The sequence below is a fragment of the Malus sylvestris genome, chromosome 7 (assembly GCF_916048215.2).
Source record: "Malus sylvestris chromosome 7, drMalSylv7.2, whole genome shotgun sequence".
In the NCBI taxonomy this organism is placed as follows: Eukaryota; Viridiplantae; Streptophyta; class Magnoliopsida; order Rosales; family Rosaceae; genus Malus; species Malus sylvestris.
In genome coordinates, this window is record NC_062266.1 from 17,222,899 (window position 1) to 17,237,884 (window position 14,986).

At 38.6% G+C, this 14,986-nt stretch overlaps 1 protein-coding gene across 1 annotated transcript; it reads left to right on the forward strand.

Annotated features, from left to right (window-relative positions):
* Positions 1-11,318: 11,318 nt before the first annotated feature.
* On the forward strand, positions 11,319-13,383 carry LOC126628534 (protein FATTY ACID EXPORT 1, chloroplastic-like). The gene is made up of 2 exons (XM_050298259.1): positions 11,319-11,528; positions 12,443-13,383. Exon 2 carries the CDS (start codon positions 12,462-12,464, stop codon positions 13,098-13,100), a length of 639 nt encoding a protein of 212 aa, XP_050154216.1. The 5' UTR covers positions 11,319-11,528; positions 12,443-12,461; the 3' UTR covers positions 13,101-13,383.
* Positions 13,384-14,986: the final 1,603 nt, after the last annotated feature.

Here is a 14,986-nt window from a genome sequence, read left to right on the forward strand (position 1 = left end):
GTTTGCATATCCTAGAGCATTTGATATTTTGTAATAATGTACTAATAATTTTTTTTATTAGGCTCTTATTTTGGGATACGTAAAATTTGAAAACAAATGGGTTTTTATGTTTTGAAGTAATATTTATGTGAGAATGTGGTATGTATATACTAGTTTAGTATTTATGATTTTCATTTGATTATTTATTATTTAATATATATATATATATATATTAATGGTCGATTTCGGGTCGGGTCATATTACCTATTAATATTAATAGTCAATTTCGGGTCAGGTCATATTACTCTTTTGTTTTAACGAATGTTATACGATACGATCCGTTAAGATACCCGATCTATCACGAAAACGACACGAATGTCAGGTCTATAGCCAACTACTAGAGCATAATTTTTTTTGTTGTGACAAATAACAATACACTAGAAAACACTAATTTGGGGATATAAAAATAAAAGGATGTGATTTCCACATAGAGTAAAACCTCTACAATCAATGGCGGAGACAAGATTTTTTTTTCTTGGATGGGCTAGTTGAAATTAGTACCATAAAGTCATATGTTTATTTTGTTTTTCTTATAAAAAATTATATAATAATCCATATATAAAGACCAACAATAGAATATGAACAATTCTTGAAATCATAACCCTAACCAAAGACTTCAAGGACCATATAAATAATTAACCAACTAAATAAATCATGAATAAGTAAATAAAGCGATTAAGAACGTATCAAATGTTACATTCATTGGAAAATCGCAACAAAAAGTAAGGAATCGTGGAGATAGAGATTTAATTGTGAACTAAAAGAAAATTCTTTTTCTTTTCTTGAGTAAGAAGTACAGGTGAATCGCCGAAGACAATCATGAGTGAATGGGCGTAGGCTAAATCGCATAGGGTAAATGGTCTTTTTATTTAACAAATAGGATAGAAGGGGAGGGAAGATATAACTAATTTATTATTTTTAGCATAAAAAGTATTATTTATTACATATCCTCTACTAAATATATATGAAATAATAACCTGTATTGGAATTGAGTGGGCTATATAGGTTACAGACATTAACATAAGTCATTAAAGCATGAGTTTAAAAAATGATAGTGCTAGTCACACACCCTTATTAATTTTTTGTCATTGATCTTCGTCAATTCATTCAATCCAAAGGTCGAAAACTGAAAAAGATGTGTGAGAAATAAAAATAAGTGCATAGATAACACTACACTTACAAAAAACCTCCTTGGGCTACGCCCTACCTTAGCCTTGTTGTGACAACCCGTCCCAAATTTTACATTTCTATTAATTTTAAAAGCATGATTTTACAAAAAAATGCCCTTAGAAGCGGAATTGTAAACTCGAGAAATACTTTTGTTTCAGTCACTAATTATATTTTTATATATTTTTAAATGTGATATCATTTAGTAATTAATTATTTAAAGAGGAAGAGGAAGAAGATGAGGGAAAAGAAAAGAAAAACAGAAACAGAAAAATAAGGAGGGAAGGGCAAAGCTGCCCAATCGGAACATGAGAGAGGGAGCAGTTGGGCCAACCAGAAAGAAGAGAAAGTGGAGGACCAATCAGAGGGAGAAGAAAGGAGGGAAAGGAGGGAGAGTGATGAACGGGGAAAAAGGGGGAAACGGGTCATCCTTGACCCATGCGACCCATGCCTTCAAACTGGCGGTTTCTCGTGTTCTCGTTCAATTTTCCAACGAATTGGACCTATGAAACACTTCCAATCATCCCCTTGGCCCTTTCTCTTCTTCTTTCACCAAAAATTAAAGGGAAATTGATAGTATTTTGGTACACAAATGGTGATGGGTGCCGTGGGAGACTTTGCTCAAAATCGATCAATTGTGAAACCATCCCCTTCAATTACCATCATCAAAACACTCCTCTAGAACCCAGGAACAAAGCCCAGGTAATGGTTGAGGCGTCAGAGTTGCTATGGAGCCAAATTGAAGACTAGGTAACTAGGGTTTCCGACGGGTTTTGATGAAATTTAAGCCTTTCTAGGACAAATTGGACTTGGCCACAGTTATAAAGTTTACTCTAATCTTTGAGATCTTCAATTCTGTAATTTTTGAGAATTTTTAAAAATAGTTGAATTTTCCGGCAAGTTGGGGCGGCTGACCGCCACCCGCGGCGGCATGTGCGGCGACACGTGGCCTGTGGGCCAAAGATGTTTTGTTTAAGTACTATTAGATGCCCTGGGTTCATAATTGATACCCGTATGACGTAATTTTATTATTTGGGCTTAGTTTCAGTTCGACACGTGAATATGTCAAAATATGAATAGACGATTCGACCGTTGGATCGTCACCAAACTTTAATACATTATAGTGCATAATATTTGAGTATCATAGGAATTTACAGATTGGGAATCCAATGTATGGATCTTCCCGAATTGGATTTGTAAGTTTATAAAATAAATGTTGACCGCCGCTTGGTTTTGGCAATTGACAGAAATCCAACCGTTGGATCGTTCCAAACTTTAGTATGTTATTCTAGAAGCATAATGTGGATCCTTAGAAGTTATGGATCAAATATCTGATTTGTAGATCTTCTGGAACGAGTTACATAGACTCATGTACGATGTAAGTTATGTATCGTATCAACGAGAATTCTGAGATATGGTTTGATAATTGGTCACAGGCACCGATCGTTTGTGACGCCTCGATGTTTATGCTAGGAAGTTGTAGCGCGGACTTCAGGTGAGTGGATATTTCCTTGCTTATCATATTTTTCATGATTGATAATTCTATAAATACTTTTAAATAAAAATGAGAAATCTATGCCATGATATATATACATTTATATGTTATAAAATACTATGAGATGGTTGAGTTTAGATTTCATCGTGAAATATCCATATGTGTATTCCTATAAATGATTAATGCGAACTACGAATGGCTTGATCCCTGTTTAGGGTACGTAGGCAGTCTAACGAAACGTTAGATGCAGCCATATAAGAAATGAGATTAAATAATTGAGACCATAGCCTTGTTTAAGGAATTGAGCAATCGGTGTGGGCTTTTGGTTTTAGGTATATATGTATACACTTGATGTTTTTCCCATAAAATGCAATTATATGATTTATGCTTTAAAAATGCCATGCCTATTGAATAATACATAAACGATGAGTTGAATTGGTTGCATATATATATAATTGTGGTGAATGCAAGACACACAGGTAAGTTCAGGTAAGTTCAGGTAAGTTTAGGTAAGTTTAGGTAAACTCAAGTAAGTATATGGTATTAGACGATTGATAAGATATCTGATGAGATATTAATATGTCGTATAGGTCACTAGAGGTGACTCCGACTTATACGCTAGCCATGATTGATGAGATATGTGATGAGATATGAATGTGTCGTATATGTCACTAGAGGTGACTCCGACTTATAGGCTAGCCATGATTGATGAGATATGTGAGGAGATATGAATGTCGTATAGGTCACTAAAGGTGACTCCGACTTATATGCTAGCCATGATTGATGAGATATGAATGTGTCGTATAGGTCACTAAAGGTGACTCTGACTTATATGCTAGCCATGATTAATGAGATATGTGATGAAATATGAATATGTCGTATAGGTCACTAAAGGTGACTCCGACTTATATGCTAGCCATGATTGATGAGATATGTGATGAGATATGAATGTGTCGTATAGGTCACTAGAGGTGACTCCAACTTATATGCTAGCCATGATTGATAAGATATGTTTGTACCATACTTAGGGCCTCTGTATTTAGATCTCGTATAAATACTTGGGGAACTTAAGTGTAATTATGTAATAAAGGAAGAGGCAAATTTGTAATAAGTGAGGAGCCCTTATTCTATAAAAGGGACTCCTTACCCTCACAATGGAGGAGGCCAATTCCTAGGCCCTCTCACCCCTCTCAAAGCTCTCATTCTCAGAGCTCTCTCTCCCTCAGATAAATACATAATCAGTGTGGACGTAGCCCAAACCTTGGGGTGAACCACGATACATCTTGTGTTATTTACATTTCATGCAGATTCACGGTCGGATTTACGTTGTACCAAGACCTTCGGTTTTGTGCATCAACATTTGGCGTCGTCTGTGGGAAACAACACGAAAAACTATGTCGATCCTCTTTCAATTTTTCACCTCCGTCGCGGATCTGCAAAACCCACACAGAGACACAGACACAGACACAGAGTTATCCCTGCTCTCTCTCTCTCTAACACTGAGAATACCACCTCAGGCAAATAAAAAAACCATCTTTATACTTTGTGGTGACAAAAAATTTCAAAAGAGAGGCTCTCCATGAAGTTCTATATGCTCATCATGCTGTGCTTGCTTGCTTTACTCTTCCAGCATTCTCACTTCACCACAATACTAGTTGATGAAGTTTCAGGGTGGAAAAACCCCAACTGTTCATGTAGGAGACTCCGTCATTTTCAAGCACAAGTATCAGTACAACCTATACATTTTCCAGAACCAAAGAGCATTCGATCTCTGCGATTTCACTCAAGCCACTCTTCTCAGCAAACCTGACTCCACCTCCTTCACGTGGCACCCATCATGCATTGGTTTTTTCTACTTTGCCTTCAACAATGGCTCTCTGCTTATCAGATTTTCAACCTACGCCAAAAGGGAACAATGGGCAAGGACGAAAAGGTGAAGAGTGAGGCTCTGCAGATAATCAAACGACACCAGAACTTGTCGAGTCTCGTCGTCTTCGATCTCGACTACACCCTCTGGCCCTTCTTTTGCGATTGCTGCTACTACGACGACACAACGTATCTTTACCCGTAAGCCTCGGGAATATTGTATGCGCTCAAGTACAAGGGAATATCCATGGATGTTGCTTCGAGATCTCCAACTTCTGACATTGCCAAACTTTCCTCCAAAGACTGGGTATCCACTTGTTTGTTTCTCACCCAGGTTGGTTGATCATTTTCTTGTTTCGCAATTCTTTAGATTGTTATCGTCAGAAGGAGTAGGTGTTGTGAATGCTGAGTTTGTCCAATGATAGAAGCATATTTATGAGACTTAGTTAGCTTGTTTTCTTGCATTTTCATAGTTTGTTTGTGTTTATTATAGTGTTTTAAGCTATTTTGGTGTGTTTGTAGGTCCAAATAACAAGGTTGGCAGGAAAGTGCATTTTGGAGCAGTTTTGGGCACTAAATGGATAGCATATGTATGGGCCAAGGTGGATGGACGTTTTTGGAGTTCAAAAGGCTAGGAATATGATAAGAATCAGGAAGAAATTAATTCAAGTCAAGGAGATAAGGAACCAGCAAGAAAGAAGGAACATTATCCAAACTACCTTATCTTATCCAAATTGTAACTAACCTTATCTTATCTTATCCTACCCTAATCCTATCTTAACTTAATTCCAGCTGCATGGGGGATTTATTGTCATATTACACATTAAAATAGGTTTCTAGAAGCCCTTATCCATTCCTACAAATGTGCCGCACCTTATCCCTTGTTTTTCTAGGAATCAGCCACAAAACAACATTTCTAGAAGGCCTTATCCCTTGTCCTACAAATCTGGCGCCTGTATCCTTTCTAGAAGCTCTAGAACCTGCAATCCTTTTCCCTTAGGATTGTGCAATCCTTTTCCCTTCAGATTTTGGTGAACCCTAGTCCTTTTCCTTCATGAATTATGCCAAATACACATTCCTTTCCTTCAGAAATTCGTGGGTTTCCCTAGCCCTATAAATACAAACCTTTGTGCAGCAATTAAACCACCACCCTCTACCATTAGATCACTACACCATCCACCTTTTACCACAAATTCGTCCTTAACATCCATCACCCCCAAAACCACCCTCTACCATATTTTTCTACACTCATACATCCCTCAAACACATTCACCCCTCAAACACATTCACCCCTCATTGTGCCGTGCCTATGTGCCGTGAGTATTGCAAGGAGAAAGAAGAGGAGCCTTTGTGCCGTGCCTATGCTCAAGTTTTTGGGAGTGTTGGAGCGTTCTTAGGTGTTTTCCATCTTTTACTTTCAATGTTTAATTTAAGTTATCTTTGTTTATTTGCGAACATGAGGAACTAATTTCTTTATAGTTAGAGGTGAATTCGAAGTCATGATCATATGTTTTATATGAATTGATTTCCTCCAATTATTGTTTCATGAATCGTGAATGTGGTTTGCTTATCTGTTTTATTAAAAACTTGTTCTTGTATGTTGATTAAGGTGGCAAACTTAGTTTGCATGCATGAATTTGATGCTAAAGTATAAGGGAATTTCACCTAATCGTTATGAACTTATATTCATGAGTAGTAAAAGTCGCTAGTCACGATTGTGTTAAGTAAATCCTAGGCAAGAGTAACATGCTTTTCATAGTTATAAATGCCTCGTCAATGCTTATGGTTTCTATTGAACTTAATGATCTTTGTTAAGTGTTTCTATCATGCGTATTCCATAGTTAGGGAACTTGATAAAGTATAATTTGGTTGTGATGCGTTTTCCATTCAATTCAATGAATCTAGGGAAATCTGAAAATTAATTAGTTCAATACAATTAATTTGGGGCATTGTCATTCATGATTTGTCGAAAGACTAATTGGAAATCGATTCGTATGCATATGTTTCATGTGTGGAGAAAGAACCCTCTAACTAGCCTATCATCCATCTAATTCACCCAGTTTCGTCTAAAATATGTTTAAGTCTTTCTTGAGTGTTTTTAGCTTATTTTGAGTCTTGTGAACTTGTTTTAAGTCTTTTGATCTAGCCAAATGTTTTAAGTTTGTTTATGTGTTTTTTTTTTAGTTAGTTTAGAGTGTTTAGCAATCCCTCATATTCCCCAGTTTAAGAACAATCCCTACTTATTTATATACTACAATTGTCAAAAGAGGGTTTAATTTGTGTGTCAGGTTAATTTTCACATCATCCAAGATTCTGAGGAAAGTGACAATCTGAATAGCAGAGTCTTCAGGCTCAGGTAGCCCAAGCGAAGCGCCACCAACGTTCTTCAGAGATGGGTCTCTGAAGGCAACCCAATTTCCATTTCGGACCTCCGCCAGATCTCGAATGACCTCAGCAAGTCTCACCGTTACAAGCACGCCCTCGAGCTTGCAGATATCCGAGTAGATGGTCAGCCATATTGGACATAGATCCGATGGCACCGTCTCAGTTCCAGCCACGGCCCAGCAGACTCTCTGCCATGTCCACCGGGTTACAGAGTGACAGAACGGACACAAATCCGATGGCACAGCTAAGTCGATTCAAGCAACTTGGACAAGTTATGAAGCGGAGGCGCTGAGTCAAGCCGGATGTTTAGTGCGAAGATGAGCAACCACAGGGAGTCCACCATCCCACTATCTGAAAAAACACTCACAAGGCAGAAAAGCAAAAGCACTGATAGAAGCAATGCTATTGGCAGATTTAGATCAAAATCCACTGCGCTTACGCAGAAAAAGAAAAAGAAAGCAAAAAAAAAGGAAAGTAAAAGCAACAGCAAGTGAGTGTGTCTGGAGGTGGAGAGATCAGGGTAAAGGAACAGAAAAGAAAAAAAGCAAAAAGATCATGTCGTTGGGAGAATATTTCAGAAAGCGGTGGTGATGGCATTATGGGCATGACCCATTAAGCAGAGGGTTGGATTTATTTTTTGATGTAATTTATTTTTCTTATCTTTCGGAGACATCTGTATAATCCCCATCAGAAGATAGTCAATAAAACAAAAAACGACAAAGCCCAAAAGAAATAGGCTGGAATGTTGTGTGGAGAGCGAAGGCCCATAAGCCTAAAATAGCACCAACCAGGTCATCAAAAGTATGCCCAGTACTCCATAATTATTCAGCAACCTGCTGCTATTACCACCAACCAGGTGATCAAAAGTACGCCTAGTACTCCAAAATTATTCGGCAACCTGCCACTATTACCACCAACCAGGTGATGAAATGTACAACCCGTACTCTAATATCATTTGGCAACTAGCCATTCATGCCACCAACCAGGTGATGAAATGTACAACTCGTACTCTCCTTCATGCCACCAACCAGGTGATCAAAAGTACGCCCAGTACTCCAAATTATGCATGAGCATTACTCATGTCATTCATACATAAACATTCATGAGCATCACTCATGACAATCATACATAAACATTCATGAGCATCACTCATGTCAACATTCATGAGCATCACTCATGTTAACATTCATGAGCATCACTCATGACAACATCCACGAGCATCACTCATGTCAATCAACATAAACATTCATGAGCATCACTCATGTCAGTCAGCTTCAAAAGCTTCATTTACAGAGCTCTAGCTTCAAAAGCGTCATTTACAAAGTTCTAGCTTTAAAGCTTCACTTGCGAAGCTTCACCTACAAAGCTTCAGTGCAGGGTATACAAATACCGCCTCCGAACAACCGCCACTTCGGCCCATACATGGATTCAATTTGAAGTCTCCAGCTAACAGACTCTATTGACCGAAGACTTGGGGGACTACATTATGTACCATATATTGGGCCTCAACTGGGCCTCATGAAAAATACTTGGGGGACTCTAGCTCATTATTTATGTATTGAGGAGCGAGCCCTTATTCTATAAAAGGGACTCCTTCACTTTCATTAGAGAACACCCATTATTCATGTACTGAAGAGCGAGCCCTTATTTTATAAAAGGGACTCCCTCACCTTCATTAGAGAGCAACGCCGCCAGTTGAGCAACCGCCTTGCCGCGAGCATCACTCTTAACTCATCACTTATGTATTGAGGAGCGAGCCCTTATTCTATAAAAAAGACTCCTTCACCTTTATTAAAGAGCAATGCCGCCAGCTGAGTAACCGCATCGCCGCGAGCATCACTCCTAACCCATCACTTATGTATTGAAGAGCAAGCCCTTATTCTATAAAAGGGACTAACTCACCATCATTAGAGAGCATCACCGCCTACTGAGCAAACGCCTCGCCGCGAGTATCAACTCTAGCCCACATTTTTGTATTTAGGAGCGAGCCCTTATTCTATAAAAGGGACTCCCTCACCTTCAATGCCACAAGCCGAGTCAACCAAGGTAACATAAGCCACAAACAGAGCAGCCTCGCAACATGTGCTACTTCTAGTTGAGCACCATTTCAGATTGAGCACCGCATCATATCGAGTATCAGTTCTAGAAGATATCTAGTTACTTCGGCCCACACATGGACTGAATTTCAAGTCTTCAGCCAAAAGACTCTCTTGACTGAAGACTTGGGGGACTATTGTTAGTACCATACTTGGGGCCTCCGTATTTAGATCTCGTATAAATACTTGGGGAACTTAAGTGTAATTATGTAATAAAGGAATGGGCAAATATATAATAAGTGAGAATCCCTTATTCTATTAAAGGGACTCCTCACCCTCACAATGGAGGAGGCCAATTCCTAGGCCCTCTCACCCCATCTCAAAGCTCTCACTCTCAGAGCTCTCTATCCCTCAGATAAATACATAATCAGTGTGGACGTAGCCCAAACCTTAGGGTGAACCATGATACATCTTGTGTTATTTACATTTGATGCAGATTCACGATCAGATTTACGTTGTACCAAGACCTCCAGTTTTGTGCATCAACAAGATATGTGATGAGATATGAATGTGTCGTATAGGTCACAAGAGGTGACTCCGACTTAGATGCTAGCATATATGTGATGATATATGATGAATTGCTAGTATATATTTATGATGGGAGATGTGATGAAATGCTAGCATATATGTAATGAATATATGTGATGAGCTAGCATGTGTGGTGAATACGGGATGAGCGGGCAGACGTGATGAATATGCGATGAGTTAGCATATGATTATAAATATGAAAAGCATGACTTGAATTGATATATATATATATATATATTTCTATATTCTAAACTTTCTAGAAATTATACAAGTGTTGTAGCGAGGGGTTATATAAATTTATATGGTTCCTATTAAAATTTTTATTACTGGGCCACTCACCTTTGTCTTGTCTTTACCCTCCAGATCTTTTTAGCTGAGCTTTCTTATAATCGAGGAATTGTGGCAATTCTTAGTATTGGAGATCATTCGAGTGTACGATTCTTAATTCACTCTTCTGTACTTGCTTATGCTCTAACGTCACGTATGCAGTGGGTTCATTCCCGCTCACTAGTGCACTCTGGTATTTAGGCACTCTTAAGTTTAAATTTATTCACAACATTTTCACGTTATCACACTTTATGGCTTCGTCACCTTCCAGGTGTCGACCAGCACAGCTCGATTCAGAGTTCTAGTGGACATTCTGGGTCGGGGTGTGTCATTTGTGGGTGGCTTCGATCGTTTCTACAATGTCCTAAACTTGGGATCAAACTAATTTTCCAATTTTATAATTTTATGTAGGTTGTTATTTAATAGAGGTATAGTTAAAAAATATTATTTATTGATTTATGTTTTCTTAATGAATGTTGTATTTCCTAAATATGATTCATTGGGCGCCAAAATCTTTTATTTCTTGCACGTAATCGCAAGCTCCAAAACGTGATATCAACTTCAAAAACTAAAGCATCGTTCCAAACAACTTTAGATAAACATTTTAGTCATTTCAAACTTTTATGGGAACTGTTATCAGCACTCTAAAAATCTAATTGTATATTGTTCATAAGTGTATATTTTAATTCTATATATAGAAAGTTCAAAACGTGATATCAACTTCAAAAACTAAAGCATTGTTCCAAACAACTTTAGATAAACATTTTAGTCATCTCAAACTTTTATGGGAACTATTATCAGCACTCTAAAAATCTAATTGTATATTGTTCATAAGTGTATATTTTAATTCTATATATAGAAAGTTTGGAGTGCAAAATTAGATTTTTGGAGTGCTAATAACAATTTCCAACTTTTATTTGTGATAGACGGTGCTATCCATCTACTTTTTTTTTTATCTCCCACACACCTTTTTGAATTTTCAGCCATCGGGTCAAATAAATTAAAGAATATCAAAGAATAAAAATTAACAAGGGATGTGTAGGAGGTAAAAAGGAGCGTATGGGAGGTAAAAAGAAGTGTGTAAATAACATCACCCTAATGATATTGCATATTTTTTTATTCATCGACAATTATTACTATGTGGAGGGGTGTTTGCTTAAGCTGTGACTAAGACAAAATTATAACTTATTACATTGTAGAGCTTATTCCCATACATAACAGATCCTAAGTTAGAACTGAATCTTTTTTTATTAATTTAAGGAGTTATTCCTTTATACTATTACGAGAATTCCATTGTAAAGCTTAGCTAACTCTCCCACTCCTTAGTGTAGTTATAATCGTTTGTTAAAAACAAAAAAAACAAAAAAGGAAAAAAAAACAACGAAGGGTATAATTGTAATTGGGCAAACAAAGAAACTTGGTTCCAATTTTCTTGAGCCCAGTAGCGGCCACGACTCCGTCAAAGCTCTCAGCCTTGTGATCTGAAAGTTTCTACCAAACCTTGATTTGTTCAAGTCGGCAGCAACTCCAGATCCTCCGCACTTCTCTCACTCATCTCTCATCTCTCTCTCTCCCACTCTTGAGCTAGCTACCTTTGGATTCCGTTTGCTGCTGCCGATCTGCAGGTAAAGCTTCAATCTCCATATAAAGTTTCCAATTTTTCACGATTTCTGGAATTTGGGTTTTGAACAATGGAAATATTGCTGAGTTCTTATAATTATGTGCAAATTAGTGGTGATTTGGACTGGTGCCTGGCAGAAGACTGTCATTTGTGATTCACATACTTGCTAGTCTTAGAGGAAGTTAGAATCCTATCGTATATAATCTAGGCCTTACGCGGTTTTGAGGTGTTGGGTCGATGTCGAAATCCACTGTATGGAAGTATGAGTGTGTGATTACGCGAAGAGGATTAACATGATGATAGTAAGCAACGATGACAACTTGGGTTTTCTTTCTCCCATTAGTGCCATGTTTACTTTCATTACATGGAATGGGGGAAGTCATGAATCGACTAAGGAAAAGAAGGAGTGGTACGGATCAACTAGCACTCCCTAGTTGATCTGATTGCTGATTTTTCAGGAATTGGATTATGGATTTAATTGTGGAACGCGTGAATACAGAGGAAGTTCGGAATGTGAATGATTGTTTATGCAAGTGATATGCTAAGTTAAGTTCATCTAAACTATGGGATGGGGATTCAACTTGGGTGCAGAGGAGGGAGCACACTGCTCTTGGCTACGCCTAGGTCTGCAAGATTTGGAATAATTTCAATACCCATGTTTTAGCAAACATTGGAAAGTCAAAAATCGGAAAAATTCCAATACCCATTCCATGTAAGTAAACATGTCATAAAGGGAGGGGTAAGGTAGGATGGTGGTAGCTATCAATTTGAATATCTTGTGGTGAAATGGATATTATTATTGGATTCCTCTATATATCCTCCCATTTTGGAAAATCAACAATTTCGGTTGAATCTCGATTTCTTGAAATATTGGATATTACTATGCAGGAAATTTCATTAAATTTATTTGTCTTACAGAAGTAATAACCCAAACAACATGAGCACAATGGCAGCAGCGACGACTTCACAGCTCTCATGCTTCTCTGCCATGAATCGCCTGCTCCACCTCTCGAGACGTTCACTCCTTTGCCCAACCACTGTTCATCCCAAGTCTTTGTCGCTGCTTGTCATGAGTCTTGAAGGTGGTTCCAAGACCAAGACTAATTTGAGTTACACAAGCAATGCATCAAAAGCAAAGTCGGATCCCATTTTAGATGATGAACTTGTTGCTCAGCCGAAGAGAGCAGCCAAGATTCATGATTTCTGTTTTGGGATTCCATTTGGCGGGATTGTTCTAGGTGGTGGACTTACTGGATTTATCTTTTCCAGAAATCCTGCCACTTTGAGCTCTGGTGTGCTGTTTGGTGTGGCATTGCTAGCCCTTAGCACCTTTAGCTTAAAGATCTGGAGGCAGGGAAAGTCCAGTTTACCGTTCATTCTAGGACAAGCAGCTTTGGCGGCGGTCCTCCTGTGGAATAACTTTCAGACTTACGCATTGACGAAGAAAGTATTTCCAACAGGCTTCTATGCTGCCATTAGTGCTGCAATGTTATGCTTCTATTCATATGTCGTCCTCAGTGGAGGAAACCCGCCACCAAAGAAGTTGAGGCCATCATCTGCAAGTGCTGCATCGTGATAGAAACTACCCGAAATGCCTGATTAGGTATTGAGGTTATAAACTTTTGTATGGCGGAATTTTGCATTATGTATACGAATTATAGGTGTTTTCTCACGAATAAGTAAGTTTTAATTTTGGTCAAGCAGGAGGCTTGAAATGTTTCCACCAAAATTTTGTGCAAATCCGCTTCCAGAATTGATTTTGAGGCGAGTGATAGAGTAATTTAGTGGCTGATGGGCTTTGATTTTGTACTGACCTTTATATCCCAAACAGTTGATTTCTTTTTTTGCTTTTGGACAAACGATAGAATTTGTGTAAACTTATTTTCACAAGATAATTTACCTACAACAAAATTACATCTGGATTTTGTTTTTATACAACGTATTAAGGGGTGGGGGAGTAAATTGGTATTGAACACACTGTTCATGAGACTCAAACCTAAGACCTCTCACTTACAAATGAAAATGAAATTACTAAACTATAGTACTAAGTGGCAAAGTACCTCCGAAATAAATAATCACAAGTTGTGTTCATTTGATTTGAGTGGACCAACACACCTCCACTAACTTTTCCTTTGGGTTATTGTGAAACTCAATCCATGATTCATGTGACGAATTCAAGATTCTAATATCAGGTGGTCCTAATTAAGGCACACTAAACGCTAGTCGAACGGCAGACTGAGACTCATGCGCTTAAATGGAGTCTAGGCAGACTACCGAATTTAAGTAAACTGACTCTATATCATATAAATAAGCGTCAATTTACAACAACAACAACAAAGCCTTTTCCCACTAAGTGGGGTCGGCTATATGAATCCTAGAACGCCATTGCGCTCGGTTTTGTGTCATGTCCTCCGTTAGATCCAAGTACTCTAAGTCTTTTCTTAGAGTCTCTTCCAAAGTTTTCCTAGGTCTTCCTCTACCCCTTCGGCCCTGAACCTCTGTCCCGTAGTCACATCTTCGAACCGGAGCGTCATTCGGCCTTCTTTGCACATGTCCAAATCACCGAAACCGATTTTCTCTCATCTTTCCTACAATTTCGGCTACTCCTACTTTACCTCGGATATCCTCATTCCCAATCTTATCCTTTCTCGTGTGCCCACACATCCCACGAAGCATCCTCATCTCCGCTACACCCATTTTGTGTACGTGTTGATGCTTCACCGCCCAACATTCTGTGCCATACAACATCGCTGGCCTTATTGCCGTCCTATAAAATTTTCCCTTGAGCTTCAGTCGCCTACGACGGTCACACAACACGCCGGATGCATTCTTACACTTCATCCATCCAGCTCGTATTCTATGGTTGAGATCTCCATCTAATTCTCCGTTCTCTTGCAAGATAGATCCTAGGTAGCGAAAACGGTCGCTTTTTGTGATCTTCGCTAGATTGCTCCAGTCATTAGTGTGGATAAGTATATAAATGGATAGAGATAGGAAAGCAAACACAAGATGTACGTGGTTCACCCAGATTGGCTACGTCCACGGAATAGAAGAGTTCTCATTAATTGTGAAGGGTTTACACAAGTACATAGGTTCAAGCTCTCCTTTAGTGAGTACAAGTGAATGATTTAGTACAAATGACATTAGGAAATATTGTGGGAGAATGATCTCGTAATCACGAAACTTCTAAGTATCGGAGTGTGGTGTCGTCTTGACTTGCCTTATCTGTCTCATAGGTAGATGTGGCATCTTCTCTGGAAGTACTCTTCCTCCATCCAGGGGTGGTATCTTTAACTGGTGGAGATGCACAAGGTAATGTATCAATTTCACTTGAAGCTTACTTGTAGTTTCAGGCTTGGTCAAGCGCGATACAAACCATGTAGTAGGAGTCCCCCAAGTCGCCGAGCTAGGGGGTCTGCTGAAAGAGGTGACAGACAAGGTAAGCAATCAGAGCTCCGACTG